This window comes from Marmota monax, unplaced genomic scaffold (assembly GCF_021218885.2).
Source record: "Marmota monax isolate L192 unplaced genomic scaffold, Marmota_monax_Labrador192_F-V1.1 WCK01_AAM20220418_F8-fsc00187, whole genome shotgun sequence".
In the NCBI taxonomy this organism is placed as follows: domain Eukaryota; kingdom Metazoa; phylum Chordata; class Mammalia; order Rodentia; family Sciuridae; genus Marmota; species Marmota monax.
This window is the reverse complement of record NW_026694837.1, coordinates 443,263-467,187: the sequence shown is the minus strand read 5'-3', so window position 1 is coordinate 467,187 and position 23,925 is coordinate 443,263. Positions and strand designations below refer to the sequence as shown.

Sequence of the window (23,925 nt, the reverse complement as noted above, 5' to 3'; positions counted from 1 at the left end):
GTATAAGGTGGTATTGTCTCCTGAAATTGAAGATGGTATTATACTTAGGTATAAAACCTAAAGAAATATTTGGAGATGTGCATTTAGAAAGATACAAAAATGTCAATGGTAGCTTTGATGGTAATAACAAAATCCTAAGGTGGTCTAGGCGTGGTAATATATTCATGTACTGGAAGAGTATGCTGCAGTGAAAAAGAATGACTCAGAGCTACACATGCCAACACTGGAACCAAGTGACCCTAAGATTATTCTAAAGTTGGAGGTTTACTCTCAGTTCTTGGGGAGTTGGAGGCTTCCCTTTGGCAGGCGCATTGTCTTGTAGCAGAGTTCCTGGGTATGTACTATGACCTGCGGCAGCAATAAAACTGGGTTACCTTCTACCAGCTGATAGGAGCCATTTTGCCTGTTCTGAGAAAACTTCCTCATGGTAGAAATCCCTGAAGAATAAGGTAGTGCTGCCAGATCTTAAGATATCTGCATTGTAACCCAGAGGTCAAGAGGACTGCAGTCATTTTTGTGCACGTTCTGGAATTGCTTTTAAAGAGGTGCAAAGTTGGAGGCTGCGGTCCTCATTCATCATCCCTCCCGCTGTCCACACAGAGCAATAAATCCACTTAGAAGTGCAGATGTTACCGTGAACCCAGGATTTCGAGGTTGTTTGTCTTGTTTGGCGCTTCTAGGTTGCTGAGGAATGTTCATTTTTAAAAAGGGCCGCAGAGCTTACCTGGTCCTAGTTTGGCCACGGCATAGAGGAGGTCGTAGTTGAGGACCGGTGTGGCATCGCTGATGGGCTGCCAGCCCACAGGAGGCGACGAGGGGGGCGAGATGAGAAACTGCTTGGCAGGTTGTGGCGGAGCCAAGTGCAGTTTGTCTCCATCTGTCTCTGGAGTCTGGACCTTTCAAACAGAGCAGGAGGGAGACACTTTACTCATTGTGGCTTCAGATGGGCCATGTTGGTAAACTAAGATGTGGATCTTCATTTTCAGCCTGTGACGAATGAAGCAGACTATAATAATAACTACTAACCACACGCCCTGTGCTCAGCTATCTGACCAATCCTTAATACAGAGGATCTTTCCTCTAACTCGCATCCATGTCACCTGGAGGGCTTAGGAAAACAGGCTGCTGGGCCTCACCCAAGGCATTAATGCAGGAGGGATGGGAGGGGGCCAGAGTATTTGCATTTCTCCTAAGTTTTGAAGTTCTCAGATGGTGCTGATGCTGCTGGTTCACCCTTACAAGAAAGCTGCTAAGCCAACTGGCTTTGGTTTTTTTTTTTTTTTGGTGGTGGGGATTAAACTGAGCCACACCCCCAGCTCTATTTTATGTGTTATTTAGAGACAGGGTCTCCCTGAGTTGCTTAGGGTCTTGGTAAGTTCTGAGGCTGGCTTTGAACTTGTGATTCTCCTGCCTTAGCCTCCCGCCAAGGCGCTGGGATGACAGGCATGCATCGCCGCTCCTAGCCATTCTCTATTATCTCCCTCCATTCCTGCCCTTTTTCTTATTGATGTAAAATTAACCATTTTAAAGTTAACAGTTCAGTGGCATTTAGTACATGGTCCGTGTCTTTGCGACTACCACCTCTGTCCAGTTTTAAACCCTTTCTGTCTCCCCTAACTCCGCACCCATTAAATAGTGATTGTCATTCCAGCCTCTCATCAGGCCCTGGTGGCTGCTTTCTGCCTCTGTGGATTTACCTACTCTGGAAAAATATTTCCTATAAGTAGAATCATAGAATATTTGACCTTTTGTGTCTAGCTTCTTTCACTTAGTCTAAAGTTTACAGGGTTCATCACATTGTAGAATGAATCATTAGAACAAATAACAAAAACAAAAATAGTTATAAATGACAGTGGAATGTATTTTGACACATCATACATAACTTATGATTTCTCATTCTTCTGGTTGTACCTGATGTAGAATCACACAGGTTGTATAGTCATATGTACATAAGGTGATAATATCAGATTCATTCTACTATCCTTTATACCCCTCCTCTACCTCTCTGTCTAATCCAGAGTACCTCTATTCTTCCATACCATCCCCCCTTATTGTGAATTGGCATCCACATATGAGACAAAATATTTGGCTTTGGGGGATTGGCTTATTTCGCTTAGCATGATATTCTCTATCTCCATCAATTTACAAGCAAATGCCATAATTTCATTTTTCTTTAAGGCTGAGTGATATTCCATTGTGTCTATATACCACATTTTCTTTGAAAACTTGGAGGAATGGAATCACCCTTTGACTCAGCTATCCCACTTCTTGGTCTTTACCCAAAGGACTTAAAATAATCGTACTACAGTGACAGTCACATTAGCATTTAGAGCAGATGAACTCACAATAAATAAAGGACACCTAGGTTGGTTCCACAGTTTAACAGATGAATGGATAAAGAAAATGTGGTACGTTTTTTGTTTCTTTTTATGGCTGAATAATATGACATTGTATGGGTACGCTACAATGTCTATCCATTCATTTGTTGATGGACATTTGGGTTGTGTCCACCATTTGTCTATTGTGAATGGAGTCACAGTGAGCATGCAGGTACATGTATTTGGACATGTATTGAGTTCCTCTTTTCAATATGTAGGAGTGAAATTGGTAGCTGTTTATCATTTTAAAGAACCAAGTTTTTTGGGTACCAGGGATTGAACTCAAGGGCACTCAACCACTGAGCCACATCCCCAGCCCTATTTTGTATTCTATTTAGAGACAGGGTCTCACTGAGTTGCTTAGTGCCTTTCCATTGAACTCGTGATCCTCTGCCTCCCGAGCTGCTGGTATTCAGGTGTGTGCCACCATATTTAGCCCAAGTGAGACTTTAGTAGATGATGAAACAGGTTTGATCAAGCAACACAAGTTAGTAGCAACTGTGGGATTCGAACATGGGTCTGTAACCAAGGTCCATGTGATTTTTACTGTGCCATTCTCTGCAGAGTCCAAATGAAAAAAAATGTTTGCAGGTCACTTAAGAGGTGGATCAAGGTTATCTAAAGTGGCAGTGGGAACATTGATGGAACACTGTGGGTACTGATTTTCTGTTGCTGTGGACTTCATGAGCATTGCCAAGATCTACTCATCCTATTTTGAAATAGCTAGAATTTATTTTTGCATGAATTAAAATACAAAATTAATTTCCATATATTTGTAAACTTTTGCCATGAATAGGAATCATTAGAAAAGTTACATAGTCCACTAAAACTAAGTTTCATTTATAACCCTAACATAAAGGTTAGGAGTCATGATTAAATCATTCTTATTATAACTACTAACTGGTATTTACTGTGCATTGACCAAGCTATTGAAAACACAAAACTTATTTAATCTTCATGGCAACAGTGAGGGTATATATATATCTCATAATTCTCAGTTTACAAATGAGGGAACTGAGCCCCTGAGAGGTTATATGAGCTGCCCACGTTAGAGCCCCAGCTGGTAGCTCCTGGTACCTGCTTCTCATCCACTCAGCTGTGCCTGTCTGGGAATCATGATCTGAATCTATTTCTCAGTGAACTAATTATAGACTATAAACCAATCTTAAAGTAGAAAGAGTTCCATTTACATTTTTAAAAGGCAAAAAAAATTTGCTAAGGCAAAAAAGGATTAATTTTGATCAAGAATAACCTTACCTGTGCAAAGTAGAGTTTTAATTTTTTCCCTCTGAACTGGGTTTCATGAAGCTCTATCCTGGCACGGGCTGCAGATTTAGGATTGCTGAAGTTTATTCGGACACGTCTGAAACTCTTGAAGAGCTGGAATGTCACGCAGTCATCGTAAGTCCGGAACAGTCCCTCAAATTTTTCCTGATAAAAACAAACACAGAGGAAGATCCAGTGGTTCATGTGTCTTGTGAGATGCCAGATCTGACAAGAACAAGTAACTGAGGAAACAGGCCATTATTACTGAAGTCAGAACACCCACAATGTATGTTTTGAGTCTATTGCCAGATGCTATTCATGTCTGTGGATTCAGTTCAAGGATTCATAACCTGGATCTGGGGGTCTGTGGAGGACTAATGAATAGGGTTCAAAGCACATGAAACATGTTGAATATTGGGCTAAATGTTGTGTGCTTTCTTCTGGGAAGCAGTATCATAGCTGTCATAGATTCTCTAAGGAGTCCATTCTCTAAGATATTAGAGGTACCAAGTATGTGGTGAACGTTATTCATTCTTATCTTTGGAGCACTTTTCTTGATTAAAGATGTGGAATTCCCACACCTCCCCAAAATGTTCTAGCCAGGTAGTGCTGTGATTAGTCCTAGTAAAATGTGTGCAGAAGGCAGGAAAAAGTCCTTGAATAATTTTTCAGTGTCTTTCTCTGAAGAGGTCATGCATTCCAGATGAGGAAAATAAGATTTGTCTAAGGAACAGTTGTCAGAAATAGGATTCTCCTCATCTTGGGTCCCTGAATGTCTGTGTGGAGCAGAAATAGCTTTCTTCCTATGCCCACTCCAACCTGTAGCCACCTTGGCCTTGGCAAGAAAAAAATCCCTCTTTTGCATTAAACCACTGAGAACTGGCAATAATTTTATTCCTGCAGCATAGCCAAGTCTATCTTGATACAAAGAAATAATATAAAAATTTTGATTCAATGCACAATTTCAATTCAACTGAAAAAATATCTATTACATGCTCGCTTGGTACAAGGCACAGTCTTGTAGAGATGAGGATCATATTGTTCTGACCTTTAATGACACAACAATTGAGAGCCAGACACAGACACACATAAGAGAACACCCAGAGACTGGGGAAAGGCAGAAAAGGAAAAACCATGTGTGTGTGTGTATTAATGCCCTCTCTCTGATCCCTTTGAGTCTTAAAACAAAATCCTTATTATAAGTAAGACTATCAGTGCATATTAAATAACTGTGTTTTAACTGGAGAAATTAACACTATGGAAATAACTTTTTTTTCTAATAAAAAAAAAAAACCCACCTGCTTATTTGGTTTCTACAGTAAAGTTGTTTTGCCATAAGAGTGAGTACAATCAGGAAGGAGATTCATGAACCATTAATACTAAAGATTCATAGAATTTTAATTGAAATTGGCCTAAGAGATGATGAACGTGACCTTTTATTCCTCACCTCAGCATTTTACAAATCGGAAGTCTGAAGAGATAAGGAGGCACCCAAGGGCACATGGCCAATCAGTGGCAGAGCCAAATTCCGTGACCCTGACTGTGACAGGTTCCACTTCCTGCTTTAATGTAACCCTTGTTACTCTGCCACTGCAACTTATTTTAAAACTGACATATATTTTTTTTTCCTTTTTCTTCTCCCTTTCCCCCTCCCAAATCATGGGGGAAGATAGATTAACCTTCCAATCCTAGGCAGAGTTATCTGTCCTTGGGCTCACAGACCACAGGAATGAAGTAGTCCAGACTCTGGAGTTGGCCCCTGTGTATCTAAGCTCTCAAGGCTACAAATGAATTATGACACCTGACGGGCGAAAAAGGTGAAATGCCTCTTTAAATGTCCTCTGTTCCCCCTGACCGTTAGAATCACAGCTTGAGGGACAGGACTCCCTTGCTTTGCTAACAAAGGAGAAACACAATAAAACTCCTTTTTCCTTTATCTCAAAGCCTTGTCCTCATTACTGGTTACTGGATTGGCATGGGGGACAAGGACTGAGCTTTCAGTATCACGACTACAGCGATGCTTTCAACTCTATTAAGAATTATATGTTGGACTGATAGGAAGAGATGGTCATGTCAACGAGAGCAAGAGTTGGATAGCCATAAACTGACCCAAGGCTAAAGTGTGACCATGTCTAAGAATTGGCACCAGGTTGTGAGATATCTCTGTCCTGAGGCTGTAGGAATACGCCTTGGATATGACGGAAGAGTGTCTGCCTACACACTTTCTCTTTTACACCACCGGATTCATCCAGTCCAAGAAACCCAGAGAATATTCTTTAAACTTTTTGTTTCTTAACACTTAAAAGGACTTTAGAGGTTCTTCCTCCTCCTACCCCCCCCCCCACTTTCAGGTTCTGTTCTATTCATTTGCCTATTAAGAGCAAGACACGTACCTTTCCTCATCTTAGCCAGGACAGTAGTTTAGCCCTGGGATCCCCCAACTCCCACACCTGGGGGCTCATTAAGGAATTCTTTACTATAGTCCTAAGTTTTCCTGACCAGGAATTCCAGTGATTAAAATACTTTGTTTTTCTGCAATGAAAGTGCTTTGAGATGGTCAAATGGTTTGATTAATGTGGGGAATTTTAGGAATGGGAAGGATTAAGAGATTAAAACTCATATTTCTATGTCACTTCCAGTATGTTTTAGGACAAGATCCTTGGGTCTTCTTTGTGGCTGGTTGGTTTCTCTGTTCCCAGATTGGGGGTTCTGCCTGCCCATCCCCTCTCTGAGGCCTAGGGTATCTTGTTAAGGCTGGCATTTGGGAGGGGGGTTGTTTTTTTCCGTTCCTTTTCAGCTCATAATATTTTTAATAAACTGAGATGGGTCTTATTTTTTTAGAGTTGTTGACCTCTGGAACTTGATTAGGAAGAAAAAAATCAAGTAGCCCAGGGTTAGGCTTCAGTGGGCTCACTGTGCTGTGAGGTCATGGCAGACATCAGGAGCTGATCACATTATTTTCTCCACTGATCCTCCAGAGGGGACTCGGGGCAGCTGCCACCATCAAGATGGAATTGGCCATTGACATAAACCTCATTTATTCTTTGGTTTTGGCTTGAGATTAAAAAAAAAAAAAAGCAGATGGAGCTCTTGTACCCAATCTGGGTAGAACCCAGAACTTGGGGGCCAGGGTTCTCACCATACCATATGAGGCTTCACGTCTCTATTGATAATAATCAATAGCTGACATTTACTTGGCAGGTCCTCTTTGTCCGAGTCTTTTGGGAACTTATAGTTGCAGTGGGTGACAGCTGGCCAAGAACTGGGGACTTGCTAGCCATCTCTATTTCTGTTTCTGCTGGTGACATTGCAAACATTTCATTTGTGGAGGCAACAGGATACCAGATGAAATTGGTTAGAGGTTGATCCAGCATAATCGGCTTGCCAGACGTGTCCTGAGGCAAAACACTGGTAGAAAGAGCTGGCGGCTGGGGTCCTCCACCTGCTATTATGGCAGATCTATTATTTTGATACTGTTTCCACCATGCATATAGTCAAATGTTGTTGTCCTCTGACAGTTTTCTTCAGATGGGAACCCCAGAAACCCAATGAATTCCTCATTTCCTTGATCATCAGTTCTCTTTGTAGCCTCAAGTTGGATAAATGTTCTATATCGGCCCTCCCAAGCTCTTAAAAATTATTGAAGATCCTAAAGAGCTCTTGTAATGTGGGTTTTTAATCTGTCAGTGCTTATTGAACTAGAAGTTAAAACAGACATCTTGAAATATTTCTTATAAATTTGTTTAAAAGCAACAATAAACCCATTATGTCAGCCTAACTGTTTTAAGAGAAGTCAGTTTTCCAAAACAAGAAAAAAGAAATGTGCGAAGATTGGCCATTGTTTTACACTTTTGCAAATCTCTTTAATTTCTAACTTGATGTGTGGTTGAAAAAGTGATGAATACATTAATAACTTTTCAAGTAATTGAATTTTCTTCCTTGATACTTCATTAAAACTCGACAAGTGGTGGTTTCTTAAAGTGGACCGCAATGTTGAATTTAAAGCCATAATCAAATGACAGTTTTCATTTAATGATATTAGGACATATTTATGTAATTTTTTACTCTGGATTTTTTAAACTACTGCATGACTTTGTAATAGTATACATGCAGTTTTCCCAAAATAATCAGTTTCATTATACAATATGAAACTGATATTAATATTACCACCTATTTTATTAAAACATGTTTAGATATTAGAAAGCTGACAGATTCACATGAGTGGATACAAGCTTTCCAAATCTTAACTCATTATTTATCACTGGTAACAAACACTGTCAGTGATTTTCCTTGAATCAACAGATTCACCTCATTTCATTTTTTGGGAAAATGTCTACCAGATCCCTTTCTGCATAACAGTAATTTTCCATTTCTTCTTTCAAGTAAATATGTTGTTCCATGAGCAAATTAAGTGCCTAAGCAGCTAAGTACTTCCCATTTTGTCATTTAGAATATTAAAAAGGAGCACACTCAAGGATAAGAGTTAGTGAAATTAATAATTTTTCTGCTTCATCTAGGACATTTTTAAAACTGACCTTTCTTGATTTTTTCCTTGTGGGTTTTTCTTTGTTTATTTTGTCCTGTGGGTGTATGATCGTGAAGAATATTTGGTGCCTCTGCACTGAATCATGCTCAAGTACCAGCAGTTTTAATCACCATTGCTTTGGTACCACTGGTGTAAATGTCAACATGGTTGTCTTAGTATTATTATGAAAATAATGTGACTTCATGGGAGGTGGTCTTGGGAACCCAGATGAATCTATAAGCTTTGAAAACTGCTGTACTATAGGATCTCTGAAAAAGGATTCAGTTGGGTTGAGGCAAAGACAGGAGGTCTAGAGAGAACCTTAAGATACAACAAAATGACCACAGAACATGGCTGAAGAGGGTGAAGACAGTGGTACTGAATGCTTCTGGGAAGTCCAAGAGGGAGTGTTGATAGTTATTATCCCTGAGCAACATGGGAAGCCACTGAAAGCCAGGGAATTCAATCACCTATCCAAAGTCACAAACTTAGCCAGTTAGCAAAACCACAATGAGTTATACTACCTAAATGTCGTTGATAAAATGCAGATGAGAAGTCCCCAAAACAGGAACAAGGAAACCAGCCTCCTTGACAATCCTAAAGAGCAGTGCTGCTAGAGAAGTCCAATGGCACCTTTATCTGCATTCCAAACCATATACTATGACTTAATTTTTCAATTTTTACACTTATAGATCCCTGTGGATGTAAATATCTTACTAAGGAATTCAGCTTTGCTCAAAATCATAAGGCTCTCATCTGCCATTTAGCACCTCCTAGAAACTGAATAATGAAACAATTTATGTTTATCACCTCTCAGTGGATTCCATGGACCAATCCTGTGCATAATCCATTTTTATGGATCATGCTGGCTTTGATGAGCCTCTCAGAAGGTCCCCCTCTCAGAATGACCGCTATTTCAAACCTTTCATAATGCAGGCTCTTTCTGTGAAGGGACTGACCAGCTGCATGTGGCAGCTGTCACTTCTGGAGTTGGACCTATCAGGATTTCTTAGGCCAGCCAGGTTTATATGAAATCATGCTTTGCTCCACCACTGGTCTTGATGCTACCTAAATAAAACATCATTATGAAGAGGATGCTCACAATCCTCCTTCCTTTATAAAGGAAATGGCCTGACCTCCTGTCACATAACTTGCTGGTCAAGGTATAGAAGTTTCTATGCTTTCTCTCTGGAGTCTTTCAGAGAGACAATGATTTAAAACCCAACCCCAAACTCGAAAAGGAGCCACTTGGTCCTAAAACCTCTTAGCTTCACCACACATTTCTCCCAGCAGAGCACTTTCCATGGTGTGTGTTCTCTCCTTTCAGTCGCAGTGGTGGCCCAAAGTTCACTATAGCTGGGTGATGTTACCCTGCATGGGTACATTTTTAGTTTCCTTTATTTAAGGACGTTTCCATTTCCCCTGTTCCACTGAGCATCACCTGATGCATTTAGAATCAGGAAAAAAAAATCCAAGCAAACAAACTCCCCAAACAACAACAGTAACAAAACAGGGGCTCAAATGATCTTTGAATGGAGGTGAATACAACTTGGGGATCCCTCTTTAACCCAAAGTTAGGCATAAAAGTTATTCTTTTTAAAAATGAGAACAAAAAAATCACAAAAAATAACCTTTGCAATTTTTTAAAAAATGTATAACCATGTGACCACATTGTTAGGGTTTTATAAGGGCTTGGTAAAGGTCAATGCAAATCAGAGGACTCCAAGCTTCCTTTCCTGGAAACGTGTACTTTGTATACAAAGTGGCCTGGAGACCTGGTTTTCAGGACAGCTAAAAAAAAGTGCTGTGTTTGTATCACCACCATGTAGAGGAAAAGCCACTGTTTTCTTTGTGTACTCACACTTCACTGACTGCCACCAGAATGGGAGTTTCCTCCAGCACTAAGCAATTCCCCAGGTGTGTGAACACCAAATGGGTGTCCTACATTTTCACTATGATACTACCTACCTGGACATAATGTCGGACCCTACAGGTTAAGGGCTCAGTTCTATAAGGCTGTCCCCAATTCAGATTCCAAGTATCATCTCTGCTTTTGACCCACCAGCTATGACCTACAACCTTCCCCTTGGGTTTGAGTATTTGCTAGAATGGCTGATGAATACAAGCAAAGCATCTCCCCGAGTTCCATGTATTATAAAGGATACAATTTGGGAGCTGGGGATATAGTTCAGTTGGTAGAGTACTTGCCTCTCATGCAAGAGGCTCTGGGTTCAATCCCCAGCACCACACACACAAAGATACAACTCGGTAACAGGTGGAGGAGGTTCATATGCTGCCTCTGGATACTCACTCTTCTCAGCACCTTTATGTGAAATTCCCTGAACATGGTCCTTTTGGGATTTTGAGGGAGGCCTCATTATAAAGGCAGAATTGCTTATGCCATTGGCTCCTCTGCCCCCTCTCAGAGACCCAGCATGGGGGCTGAAAGTTTCCACCTTTTAATCCAAAGTTTCCTTGGTAACAAGCTCATCCTAAGGCTACCCAGGGCCTCTACCTATCTCATTAGCATACAAAAAGTGTTATCACTTCCCAATATTACAAGGGTTCCAGGAGCTGTGGGCCAGGAAACACACAAGACAAAAGTGATGGATGATGGAGAAGCAAGAACAAGCAGGGAATTGCTTGGCATCTGTCTTGCAATTGTCCAATAAGGGATACTAAGTGTCAGGTGAGTGAACCAGGAGAGGAACATACAGGTGGCACTGTTTATGTGCCTAGGACCCTTATCATGTCAATTCCATGTGGTGGCTACTCACCCTTTGGGTGAATGAGACTCTCCCAGGACCTGGACCTAAGGCTTGTTCTGGAAGGTTGCCCTGCCCCCTCCTGACTGCCCAGGGGAATGGAGCCTGTTTTTGTCAAGTAAGATACAGTTTATGGCTGCTTGAAAGTGAAAGCTTCCTGTCTATCCCAGGATATTAGTCAGCCCAAGGGCTCTCTTTAAAAAAGGGGGGAGGGGAGGAGGAGGATCTTTCCCACAGGAGAATGGGAAGAAGGGTGGACCCAGACCAAACTTCCGAGAGAATAGTTATGAACACTGATCTGTGCTGTATGCCACAAAATTGGACTTCTCTGCATGGTAATAAATATTTTTTATGCAGAGGAAGGATCTGACATTCTTTTTATAGCTGCCATATTTCAATTTACAATATCAGTGGCTGCCTTGGCTCAGGGCAGTTCTGTGGGCCAATGATAGCTTCATCCCTCTCCGGGCCGTCAGTTCCTCTTCTCTGATCATTAATCTGCAAGAATATCCGTGGCTGTCATCAGCCTGATTAGATGTAGGCTCTAATTGTGCATGTGTAATTGATGAAATGCAGAGTCTCCTTCACAGCTTACCTGCTCTTCTAAGAAAATGGGAATCACATTTTATGTTCATTGAAATGTTGATTTACTTATTATATGGAGATAAAATTGTTACTAGCACAGACTCTGGAACTACACTACCAAATTCTGGACCCAGCTGTGCATTGACCCTCTGACACCTCGGTTTCTTTAACCTATAAAATAGGGACAACAGTATCTCTTTATAGAAGTGTCTTATAAAGTGAGTGAGTTTAGTGAAATCACTTGAAAAGGTGCCGAGCATCATGTTTTGTGTGAGCTATTACTAACCTCAGATTGGAAGGTTAACAATATTTTGCTTCTATATCTATATTTGACCCATTAGCTCCAGTTGTACAAATCTCCCTATATTCAAGGATATTACATTGGTGTCTGTTTGTATCTATACTTGCACCTGTAGATAATACTTAAAGATTGCAAAGAGCAATTATACGAATGCTAGCATAATCTCATAAAATTAACTCTAATTATACTAACTTGATTTTATTGATGTTATTATCTACTTAAAATATAGAACCCAAATTAACCATCAACTTCTGTGGAGCTTTAAAGAACATTTTTTATTTTATTTTATTTTTGAGATGTCACCTCAGTATGTTAACCATGCTGGCCTTGAACACCTGGATCCAAGTAATCCTCCCTCTTCAGTCCACTGAATAGCTAGGATTGCAGGTGTACAGTCACTGCTCTGGCTTTGGTGAAGCTTTAAAAGTGCCCTTTACAAAACAATATGGTAAATCAAATAATTTTAAGGAGGAAATCAACTGGGCAATTGCCTTTACTCCTTCTCTTTGTGAACCCTGCACTATAAGCAGGGATTGGAGCTCAGAGAAAGAGCCAGCAAAGGAAAAGCTGCCTGCTTGAAAAGAAGCTTATGCACAGATTAGCTTTGTCCTTCCTACTTGCCCCCTCCCCTCAACACACTTCAAGGATCTTTTAGACAAACGCATCCACAGAATTCCATACTCCATGTTGTTTCCTGAACATTGACTGTGAGATACACCCCAGGTACCTTAAACTTAATGAGCCTAAAGCCAATTTTCTTTGCTAGGGTCTATAAATCTGCCACTCATCTATCTCGATGAATGGCTCCTATCAAGCCAGGCAGTTCAATGTTCTCCTCATCTCTATCTGCTCCCTCACTGTGGCATCCTACCAGTTAACAAATCCTGTGTTCTCTGGACCCTCATTATCTGATATCAGTTCCCTGTTCTTCATTCTGCCACCAATTTCTGGGGCCAGTGCAGCTTACTCTATTCTTGTACTAGGTCTCCCTATCTTCTGTCTAGCTAGCCTAGAATCAGCCTTGAATCTTTGTTCCGAGAGAGGTCCCTCAAAAAGAGAATATTCTGATCATATCACTCCCTTGCAGAATTCTTCAGGGGTTCCCCATAGCTTTCAGAATGAGGCTCAGTTTAGCATTAAAAGTCCGTCCAAAAAATGGCCATCCCTCCCCCATATGAACCTCATATGCTGCTTATGACCTACCTGATCTCCTAAGTTTCTAGCTGAACTTCCACTACTTATTCCTAGAGCCAGGCATTTGCTCTTTTTCACCAGCTAGCTTCACATTGTCTCAGCTTAGACCTCAAGTATGAGAAATCCTTCCTGAATCCCTCTGAGGGTCTGATATCCTTTGGCTGTGTTCCCATAACACAGTTGTCTAGTTAGTAGAATAATTACTCCATTAGTTGGACTTCAAGGCAAGAATGATGTCATTTTTGTGTTTTGCTCATGCGTTCACTAAGTGCCAACTATAGAAAGGGCCCTCTTGGTGATGAAATAAACCATGCAGTATTGAGAGAACAGTGCTCCTCTCCATGCTACCTCTTTACTTTTTATTAGTTGTTGACAGACTTATTTATATAAGTGATGCTGAGAATCAAACCCAGTGTGCTTTACACATGCCAGGCAAGTGCACTACCACTGAGCCCCAGCCCCACCCCTACATGCTACCTTTTGATGACTGTATTCTTATCAAAGCTATCCATCAATTCTAACAAACATGTTCTGAACACATGTCTTAAGATCCTCTATACTATCATGTGGAAGCCAAAAGCAAATTCTGCACAGTTCACTCCTGAAGTCTTTGGTGACCACTCTGCTACCACATTTTCTTCCTCCACCTAAGCTTAATCTCTGCTTCTTTAGGTCTTTCAAATACTTTCTTTTCATATTTAAATGGTGTGTGTGTGTGTGTGTGTGTGTGTGTGTGTGTGTGTTTTGAGGGGTTGTTAAAGTTGTCAGAAGAAATGATGGACAAAGGTAGAATTTAGACACATGGAAATGCTTGGAGGTAGATGACTTCAGAGAAGCCTGTCACTCTAGGCAGGCAGTGTCATCATAGGATTTATAGTCACATTAATCTGATTTCTCCTCTGAAGGAGGGCATTCCAGGTGGTTGAGGAAGAGGATAAAAAATATTAGTTGGTCCAAAGCCATATTTCTCTAGGAATGGCTTTGAAGCACAAGAACCATCATTATTATAGGAAATGTAAAAGAAATCTAAGATTTTTTGACAATCAGCACTTACATGGTGCTTATGTTCATTTTCATAATGAGATGCCTCATTGAAGACAACTCCTGTGAATTCTAAACTTTGGGTCAGGGGCTTACTGATGCGGATATGACACACTGCTTACCAGCCCAGACTGGTTTGGGAAATAGCTTTTTTCCAGAATGCCATGCAGCATTGCAGCTGAAAGACGTAGAAAGCAAACTTCTGACAACAGGGGCATTTTAGCTTCTCAAGACTGAGATGAAGCCCGTTTTAATAACAGCCTTTCAATAATTGACGAGGACATTTTTAGGAAATTTAATGTTAAATTAAAGGGCTAAATCCTAAATATGTTCCACGTCATGTCCTTCTGAAGACAGGCAATTTAAAATTTAATCCATTCATTTTCCCATTTGGCATATGATCAAAGTAAGCCTTTCAAAGGCAGCGTGGTATTACTCTAACTTATTTTCCCCATGAAATTGAAATGGCATTTGCATTCTTTTAAGAAATGAACAATTTTTTTTTTATGACTCAGTCATTGAATCTAAAAAGAAAGTGAAATTTTTATGCTCCTAATGATCTTTCTACTGGCCCCTTTCTTCCCTCTTATTTCGGTTCTGCTTTCTCTGTTCTGGTTTAATGACATAAGAAGAGAATGCATATTGGTGATATAACCTTATATAAAATTAAATTTCTCATTTAAAATATATTGACTATATCAACCCATCACAAAGTCTGGATAGAAGATACCTAAAAGGAAGACTTTCAGGTTGGAACATGATGGTCAACACCTAGCAAGACTGAAGTCAGTTTACTAAAAACAAATGTATTCTGTGGCTATACTACCATTGAGTACAATTTAGACTGTAGTTTTGCACACTGGTTAAATTTCCACTTGGGTATTTATGAACAAATAAATAAGTGTGGCAGGTACAGTTAATAATGGCTAAGGTTCAAATATTTTCTGTTTTCCAAGTCCTCCCTGAAGCCCTCATAATTTTATTCTCACAATAAAACTTACAAGGCAAATGAAGAAATGGGTTGAAAGAAAATAAACGCCGCTTAAGGTGGCTAGCTAGTCAGTGATGGAACACAGATCCTGCCACCTGGAGTTATGCTCTGAACTTCCAGGCCAGCCTGCCTCCCGCAGAGGGAAGCTGGTCAATGTGACTATCTCTTTTGATGCATCTCGTCCAATGGGATGGACACATTTTCGTCTTGAGTTAGTTTTGCCCAGACATATTTCAAAGACCAGCAGCACTGTGAAAAATTCTTGTATAGTCCTAGGAAAAGTGGTGGGAAATCTAGAAGCTACATCTCTCAACAGGATGAGAGCTTTATATGGGCAGTTTGGACTAGAAGCACCTGTAAATTGTATCATAGCATTGGAACTGTATTTCCTCACAATACACGCATTTTGTGTGTATGGAGTGGGGGCTTCTATACAGAAGCTCAAGATTTTTTTTTTTTTTTAAACATTAGCCTGATTTAGGGCCAAAATCATCCCCAGTCCTGCAAGGCGATTTGACTGAGAATTCCATGTAGAATTATTTTTCTCCACATGGTAGAAATGAAAGATTAGGGGAGAGTCAGGGAAGCTGGGTGAAGCTAGTAACTTACCCCAGAGTTCACTATAAGTAGGATGACCCTATAATGTATTGTCCAACCCTGAACACTTTTTGAAGTAGGGGAGCTACTATTCATTATGCTACAACCTTGAGACTATCTTGGCACAGTGGTTATGTGGTCCTAATTGGCTCCCCGGAATCAGTGATTCCTAGACTGTGGCCCTCAGCCCTCTGGAAAGACAAGACAGCTCTATGCATGGAAAGAACCTTTTCAAACATCCTTCTCTGCGGTTCTCAGGAACAAATCATACACATTCTATTGATGTTCTTGCTACAAAGGCTATGCATTTGTATTCTAAAGAGTTAAAATAATGTTTTTAAGGGTGCTTAAAATTCCAAAGTGAGTTTATAAGAAGGATTCTATTAAATATTCAATTAAAGATATTTGGCTGCTGGTCAACTCTTGGTACTATAGCACATGAACACGGAGTTGAAATTCTTGCACCTCTCAGAAATAATCATCACTAAGAATTATCAGATCCTCCTGAATACAGACACTGTTCAAGTGCTATACATCCTTATAGTCCACCTGTGAACTGCAGGCCCCCACCAGTAAGCAATACCACCTGGACGCTTATCAGAAGCATTATCTGAGGTCCCACACCTGTAGTCCTACTGATTCTGAGTCTACAATTCAACAAAGTCCTCAGATAATGAGTATCCCATTTAAGTTTGAGAAGTACTAGGTTAGAAGACATGGTTTGCACCATTTGAGATTTAAGCACTCCCTAAACAAACTGATATAATTGTACAATTAGGAATGACCAATATCATCGTTGGGCGTTAGTGGTTTTCAGTTCTTTGTGTTAATTAACATTTGTAGAGTATGTTTGGTAATTATTCCTGTTGATTTCTTTGTTCTTGCAGTCACTACATTATCTTGTTCTCTACAAAGTCTTTGTGTTCACTGGGTTCCTTTCCTCTAGGGAGAGGGAACCTGTTGGGTAGTTGGGACATTGTGTTGGAGGGACCTGCAAACCAAGTGAAGAAGACATTCAGATGGTGCAAGCTCCATGCAGAAATGTCAGTAAGGTGAACCCCAAGATAATTTATCTTGGCTTCATGTCTCTTAATCATGTACATTGGAGACCAAGCAGTATATTCATAAGAGTGACATCATTCTTGGACTCTACAGCATGAATATAAACTTCAGACTTCCTTACCTCCCTCAAATTACTTTTTCCAAAGATTCCTAGCAATTGTGTTTTCTCTCTGTATCACTATTCTTAGAGAGGACATTAGCGATGACCTATTTCAATCAATTATGTAAAAGTTGAGCAGGGAGGCAACACATCCAAGGCCTTGTCACTGGCTGCAGGCAAAACTGCACCAGAACTTGGGACTCAGAGGTATGGATACAACACAACCTACAGACCTCACAGCAACATTTAAAGTTAAGAAACTTCTCTGGCAGATTTCAACCTTTTGAATGATGCAAAACTTCAAATAATCCAAAAGCAACACACACACATCCAAACATGTCTGAGATGATAACTTTTAAAGAAAGCCTCAAATATACATTTCATCCCAATTTTTCATTTCATAAAACCAAAGCCAAAAATGAGTAAGTGGTTCATTAGAGGTTGTGGGCCAGTGATGGAAATACCAAGTCTCTCATTCACAAGTTTGCCAAGTTGTAGCTATGAACCATGGTGTAACTTGAAAGGATCAGTGTTTTTTCGAAAAGAACGTGATCATAGTAGACCACTTGAAAAAGTATATACAAATATAAGAACAAAATGACCCCATCCATCAAAAGTAATTGCTGTCAAAGTTTCTATTAAAAAAACAAGCATTATGTTTTACCTAAGTATATCAGAAAGAAAGAATAAAATTTCTGAATTTTAGAAAAATAAGACTTCAAGGCAAGAAATATCAGTTTCCTAAAGGAATCTTTGAAAGCTTTAATAAAACGTCCTAAGAAAAATTTTATGTTTCTAGGTATAAAATGTGTCATGTGTTTCATGAAAATCTAAAGGTAATATTGACTTTGGAATAAAATATTAAGACCTATTATCTAATGTAAAACAAAACAAAAAACCAAAAATCTGAAGCTACTGAGGAATTAAATCAGAAACATTGTAAAATATTTTGTATATATTTTGCTATCACGCTAGACTTCTGACTGATAACAGAACCCAGGCCAAGAATCACTTTTATTTCTCCCAGAATGTGGCCTCACTGCTTTCTAACCAACTGTGCTATGCACAAGAAGTGTGATCCTTCTCTGATTCTGTCTTCAGAGGCTTTACAGATTTTCCCTACTCTTTGGAAAAAAATAGCAGAAGTGTTGTCAGGGCAAAACCAGAAGCATAAGGGAGCAACCCCAACTACTGCATGCAACAAACAAAAATTACCAGAACTGTTAGTGACACCCCTAATTCTCTTGACCTGTGAGAATTTGGATTTTCTATTTCAAAAAACACATTTATGATAGTTTTATTCACTCCATCCAGGGCACACATTTCCACTCCTTTGATGAAAGATTCACATCTGTCTCATTTATTCTTCCTAGAACTTCTAAATGCCCTTCTATTTTTGTTGAAGAGAAGACATAGCTTTATCTCATTGGTGTCACCACAGAATTGCTTTTCAGGATTGCTAACAGCATCATTTGAGTTACTGTATCAAATGTCCTCTGTGAGCCACTCCCCATGAGCCTTGGGAATTCCTGTCCCACTTTCAACTGATCAACTTTTAGTTCTGTTGGAGGACAGTCTTTCATCTCAACCTTGGATCACTTCAACTGCTTCTCAAATCTTTCTTGGAGCACTGCTTTCTGCTGTGGGTGTGTCCAAGTGTATGGGGGGAGAAGATGTCTTTGAGTAACCCCTGCCCTGCAAAGCTGACAAGTGGTACATGTCCTGAGTGACTCCATCACCAAATGTGCATGTATTTTGCCATCACTCTAAACTTTCGACTGACAACAAGAACCCAGGTCAAGAATCGCTTTTGTTTCTCCAAGAATATGGCCTCGCTGATTTTTGGTCAACTCTGCTACGCACAAGAAATGTAAGTATGATCCTTGCCCGATTCTGTCTTCAGAGACTTTACAGATTTTCCCCTACTCTTTGGGGTTCTGAAGCTGAGACACCTGTGTCTGGGTGTTTGGCTTTTCCCAGTTTTTCACGGAAGGCAGAGGTCAGCAAACCAGAGCCAAATTCATTATGTTGCCCATTTCATGTTTCATCCATGCTTTATTAGAAAGTCCTCTGTGAGTCACTCCCCATGAGCCTTGGGAATTGGTCAAGATGGCTGGTGAAACAGTGTCACCTGCCACAGAGGATACAGTCACATCACTTCCTTTGTTATATACTGAAGTGTTTAGGGTACAACAGGGAGTCAAGATGTGTGTCCCTCCCTCCCCCAGCCTACAATATTTACTATCTGGTTCTTTATAGAAAAAATATTGCCAACTCCTCCTGTGGAGCATGCAGGGGTTCTTCTTGTATCTTTCTTCATAGTTTCTTTACAGCTATTCACATTAATGTTTTGATAATTTCTTGACCTCTATTATTTCTGCTTTTCCCCCAATTCCTAGTTGGATATGGATTTCCTGCATTTATCAGTTATCTTCCATATTTTTCATCTCTCTCTTGACTCTCAGAGCTCTCATTAGGTTATTTTTTAGATCCTCAACCTCTTCCTTAGTTGTGTCCATTCACCTCTTCTACTGAACCCCCTGCTACCCCCCAAGCTCTGAAAGCACAGTACTTCTTCCTTTGTTCTAAGATAGGTCCTTTTTCATAGCAGCTTGTTCTTGTCTTGCAGTTTTCAGATCCTCTTACACCTTTTGGTGTAAAATAGAGCAGAATTTTTAAAGGCTCTTGTCTATTTTCTGCCAGGTCTCTGAATCCTCTGGTGTCACTACTCTCTTGGTTATCTTAGTAGTTATGTGTCTTACTTTTGTTTTTTCTCAAGAACCTGGTGATCTTTGGCTGTGCATTTACATATTTAAAATAAGGCTGATTGGTCAAGATGGCCGGTGAAAGAGTGTCACCTGCCACAGAGGATACAGTCCCATCACCAGACTTTCTGCATTGGTAGGTAGGATCCTTCAGATGGATCTGAGAGGGCTTTTGTGTGGAGGAAGGAGCTTCTTTGGGGAGTGCTTGAGATCAAACCTGTGCATGTTTAGAGACCCACAATTGGATAGAGGGAGGGGCTGACCTTGACGCAAGGTCAACAAAGGCCTCAGTAGACCCTTGACAGAGAAGGATTGGTCTGACAACAGAACCTGATACCAACATTATGCTGTTTTTTTTTTTTGTTGTTGTTTTTTTGGGGGTGGTGGTGGCAAGGGAGCAATTGGGGCCATATTCTTTTATCTTTGAAATCTGTTTTATCCATGAAAACATTTTGGGTATATTATCAATGATGATGATAACATCAGGGTATTTCTATATCATTTCAGGATTTATGTATTGCTTTTATATATGCTGTCTACCTTTTCTATTGATTGTATGTTGATGTTCACAACCTTCTGAGGTGTGCAGAGGAAGCAATACTATTACCACTTTTCAGATAAAGAAAATAAGTTCTAAGGAGTGATTTCTCCTTTGCTAGTCTTTTCATTTGATAGAATAACTGAAAGTTAACATCATAGCTCCTTGATTGCATGAGAAAAATATCTTGTGCAGCATTTAACAAATGCATAGATTATATGCATGTAAAGATGTAAATATCTCAGGACCATGAAGATATTTTTTTTTTTTAGAAAGTGCAGAAGAGATCTAATCAACATCAACTTAACTGGTTGGCATGGACATTTTCTCTAAAAGGAAAGGCGGCTTTGGGCTAATTGTGATCATGTCCTCTTCGGAGAGCTATAAGAATGTAGCAATGGAAAAATAAAGCCATGATTTTGTGTTTCTTTTGGAAACAAGCCTAACCTCCAGCATCTGGTTCTTAGGGCAAAGTTGGTCTGTGGTCAGCTCTGTGAAAGGGTAAGATGCCGATAATGATGATGAGATTTTCAGTTGAATGGGATAGAAGGTGGAGGTTTACTGTGGATCATGCAAGAAGAAAAACATGGACTATGATGATTTAGCATTTATTTTCCAGCAGAATTTCAGCTGCCTTTTGGCTTGTGAAGAAGACAAGAAGTGTTTCACCTGCAAACCTTTGATAAAGTCAGAATGTTTTTAGAACGTGGGTTGCATTTGCAGAGGGATATATCAACCGATGGTGTCTTTTATGGAAATCCATTATCCAGAAAGCTGAATGTGGGTCATCTACCTTTTGACTGTGGAGACAGAAAACAAAAGGGGCAGAATCTTGGCTTTTGAGTCCCCAAACTGAGGCTCAGCAGTCAGTATGCAATATTTGGAGGCAGACTTGCAAAGTCAGTTGTTCCCATTAAAGAGAATGAAAGTTCTCTAGACTATGGATAAAAGAGAGAGATGGAAAGGGGAGCAATAACGTTATATGCTGAGGTGGGTCTCTGAATATGGGTTCTGCATCCCACCCCAATCTTGGTCAAAACCTCCAAAGAGTGAGGAACAGGCAGGATTCTGGATCCAAGTGAGTTGAGAGATCTGAGGTAGTCCCTGTGCCTTACTTCCTGAAGAGGATGATGACTGGGAAAGCAACCAGCTTCGTAACTCCCTCCCAGAATCCTTTTGTCTAGGAACAGTAGAGTAGAGATGGTAGTGTGGCTATCCAGGCAGACAGGCCCCAAGATACACTCTGTGCAGTCCCATGGTTTCAGAGTGTCATCAAGAGCTACCAACTACTTTTTGAATTCTTCCGAGAGAAGAACAGATGCAGCCCAACAAAGCAAAAGACCCAAGGAGAACTTGTGGCCATGACAAGGTAGAAAGGGAAGAACCTCAGGGCCTTTGCAGAGGGAAGCAGGAGCATCCTCTACCAGAAGGGATGCAGATAACTGGGGCCCTGCAGCTGAAGAAACAGTGATGAATGTTCAGTTGGCTAAATTTTAACAAGGCCACCTTCACTCCCAATAATCACTTCTCAATGCTTTGACAGTTTCTAAAGGTTTTAAAGTCAACATCCATTTGGGGTTGGCCTGAATTGAGTGAAATAGTAGTAAGAGAAAAGCAAGAAATAGTGAAGGTTATAGTTTTAAAGGACATTACTGCTTTTGTATCCCTGAGCCTCTGGGATGAAGTTGGTACCCCTGTGTCTATCTAAAGCTCATGAGGATGCAAGACAGCAGTCTCTTCGCTGTGACTGGACTTGGTTTCTGTATCTTCTCCAAGAGACCTCCTCAAACCACCCAGATATACATAGGATCACTGTTGCTTTTGGGGCAGGTTGTCAGTAAACATCACAAATGCTTTTTTGGTAGCTTGGCTTAAAATTGTCCACTTTGTTATTCTTGAGAAAGAAAAGCTACTTGGATGTCAGAGGCCTGTGACAATAAAGTGCTCCTGGGATGTCCACTCAACTGGGACCTTCACTTGGCTGCTCAGCTATTGAGACTCAGACAGGTTGTTGGCCACTGTCTTAGAAGCCTGGTTAGTTCCCATGCTCCACTAATGCAAATGACATCTACAGAGTGGCCAGCAAGGATAGAAAATCACCTACAATATAGAAGATGTTCCATAAGGAGAGTAACCATTCTGAGGTCGTAACCATTTGAGTGAACCGGTTTCTTTTCCCAAATGAAGAATGAGAGGGGGGAAAAAGTGGGGTCAAGGTTCGATTTTTACTGAATATCTTAATATACTGTAAAATATTTCCTCCTCACACCCCTTTGCAGTTATGAACATCAAGAGTGCTAATTATTGAGTATATTTTGCCACAAACACAACCCACGAGGAGAGGCAAGCCCCCAACAGGAGAAGCAGCACTGGTGGCCACAGCCAGGGTGCTGTGACTTCAGAATTTATGTGTTCCTCCATTGAAAGAGGCAGCTGTGAGAATTGTCAATCTCCCCCATGTCAGCGGCTACTTTGGGGAAAACTTTTAAGTACAAAAACCTGTCTGTGTTTGAAAGGGGCCATCCCACACTCATAAATTAGGAATTAAAACCACAGTTTTTGAATGTTCAAGCCTGGAAATTGCAATTGCATTGGAAACTCTCTGGACTGCATTCAATCATCCCTTTGGCTTACAGCAGCTAAAGCTGATCTCATCCTGATGGAGCCCCACGCTTCCCAGATGAGTTAACGGAGCAGCAGGTGGGGGCATGTATCCTGAGCTGGGCCAGGATGGCGTGGGTTGAAAGCTGCTGAGGTGGCCTGTGGCAGCCTCCTACCTGGGTTAGCTTCCTCTGAAGCAGGATGCGAGTTTCATTAAGTTCTTAGCAGATACTGTCAGTACTATCAGCTCTTTTGTGAAAATGGAATATAAGTGCAGGCTCTGCTTGTAAGGACAAGGAGAAAACATAGCTTTGTTCTATCAGGAAAAAAAAAAGTAATTTAGAACAGTGGTTGAGGGAGAAAAGGAAAAGTCAGCAAAATTGCCCTTTTCCAATCGACTCTGTCTTAAGTCTTTTATTGTTTCATTTGTGGAATGGGTTTGCTTTCTGTTCATATATCTTTCTCTGTTGTATCTCAAATGGATGCAAATTTCCACATGGTCATTTACCCCATTCTGGCCAATTGTCATCTTATGAAGCCCAATGATCTGAGTAAAATACCACATTTGGCATTAATTCGGCTCCTGCAGGAGGAAAAATAGCTTTCCCTAAAGATAGGTGACTATGGGTTAATATTCAAACTTGGTCATTTTGAATGTAAAATGGTGTTGACAATTATGCCCAGAGGACAGGTGCCTACCAGGACTGTCTGGGGCAAGTCAGGATGTGGATGCCCCATCGGTGGGTTACAGAAAGCAAGCAGTAAAATTATATTATTTTCTCCAAAGTAGGGAAAAAAAAAAAAAAACTTTTACAGCCATGAACACCCACTTGATTTTTTTTTCACTTTCTTCCTAGAAAGTAACTTTCAATTTTTCTTTTTTTTTGTCTATAAAATGGGAATAGTCCATGAACCCTCTTCTCCACCTGAATATTTTTTATATTTTCCAGAGTGGGTGGGTAGAGAAGGGAAATGTACTGGAGGATTATATTCAGTTGACTTTTTCTTTCTTCTTGAGTTGCCACTCTTCTCAATCCCTGGCCCCACTTTATGGTAAAAAGATTTAAAAAGAAAGGACGGTATCCTCCATGACAGTGCTAAAAATGGCAGAACAGAAGTGACCAGAAGTGTTGACTCAGATGAACCTGATTGAACACTAGGTGTTCAAAGACGGAGACTCCCTGAAGAGGCTACTGACTTCTACCAGGAGACCCCA

At 40.4% G+C, this 23,925-nt stretch overlaps 1 protein-coding gene across 2 annotated transcripts in view; it reads right to left on the bottom strand.

Moving 5' to 3' along the window:
• The window catches only part of Rcan2 (regulator of calcineurin 2), a 246,490-nt gene that overhangs the window by 19,417 nt on the left and 203,148 nt on the right, over positions 1-23,925 (bottom strand). For both annotated transcript variants that reach the window (XM_046426169.2, XM_058573187.1), the window contains 2 exons: positions 3,636-3,809; positions 725-896 (listed from right to left, as the gene is read on the bottom strand). In XM_046426169.2, coding sequence (XP_046282125.1) covers positions 725-896; positions 3,636-3,809 — 346 coding nt within the window. The remainder of the gene's footprint in view (positions 1-724; positions 897-3,635; positions 3,810-23,925) is intronic.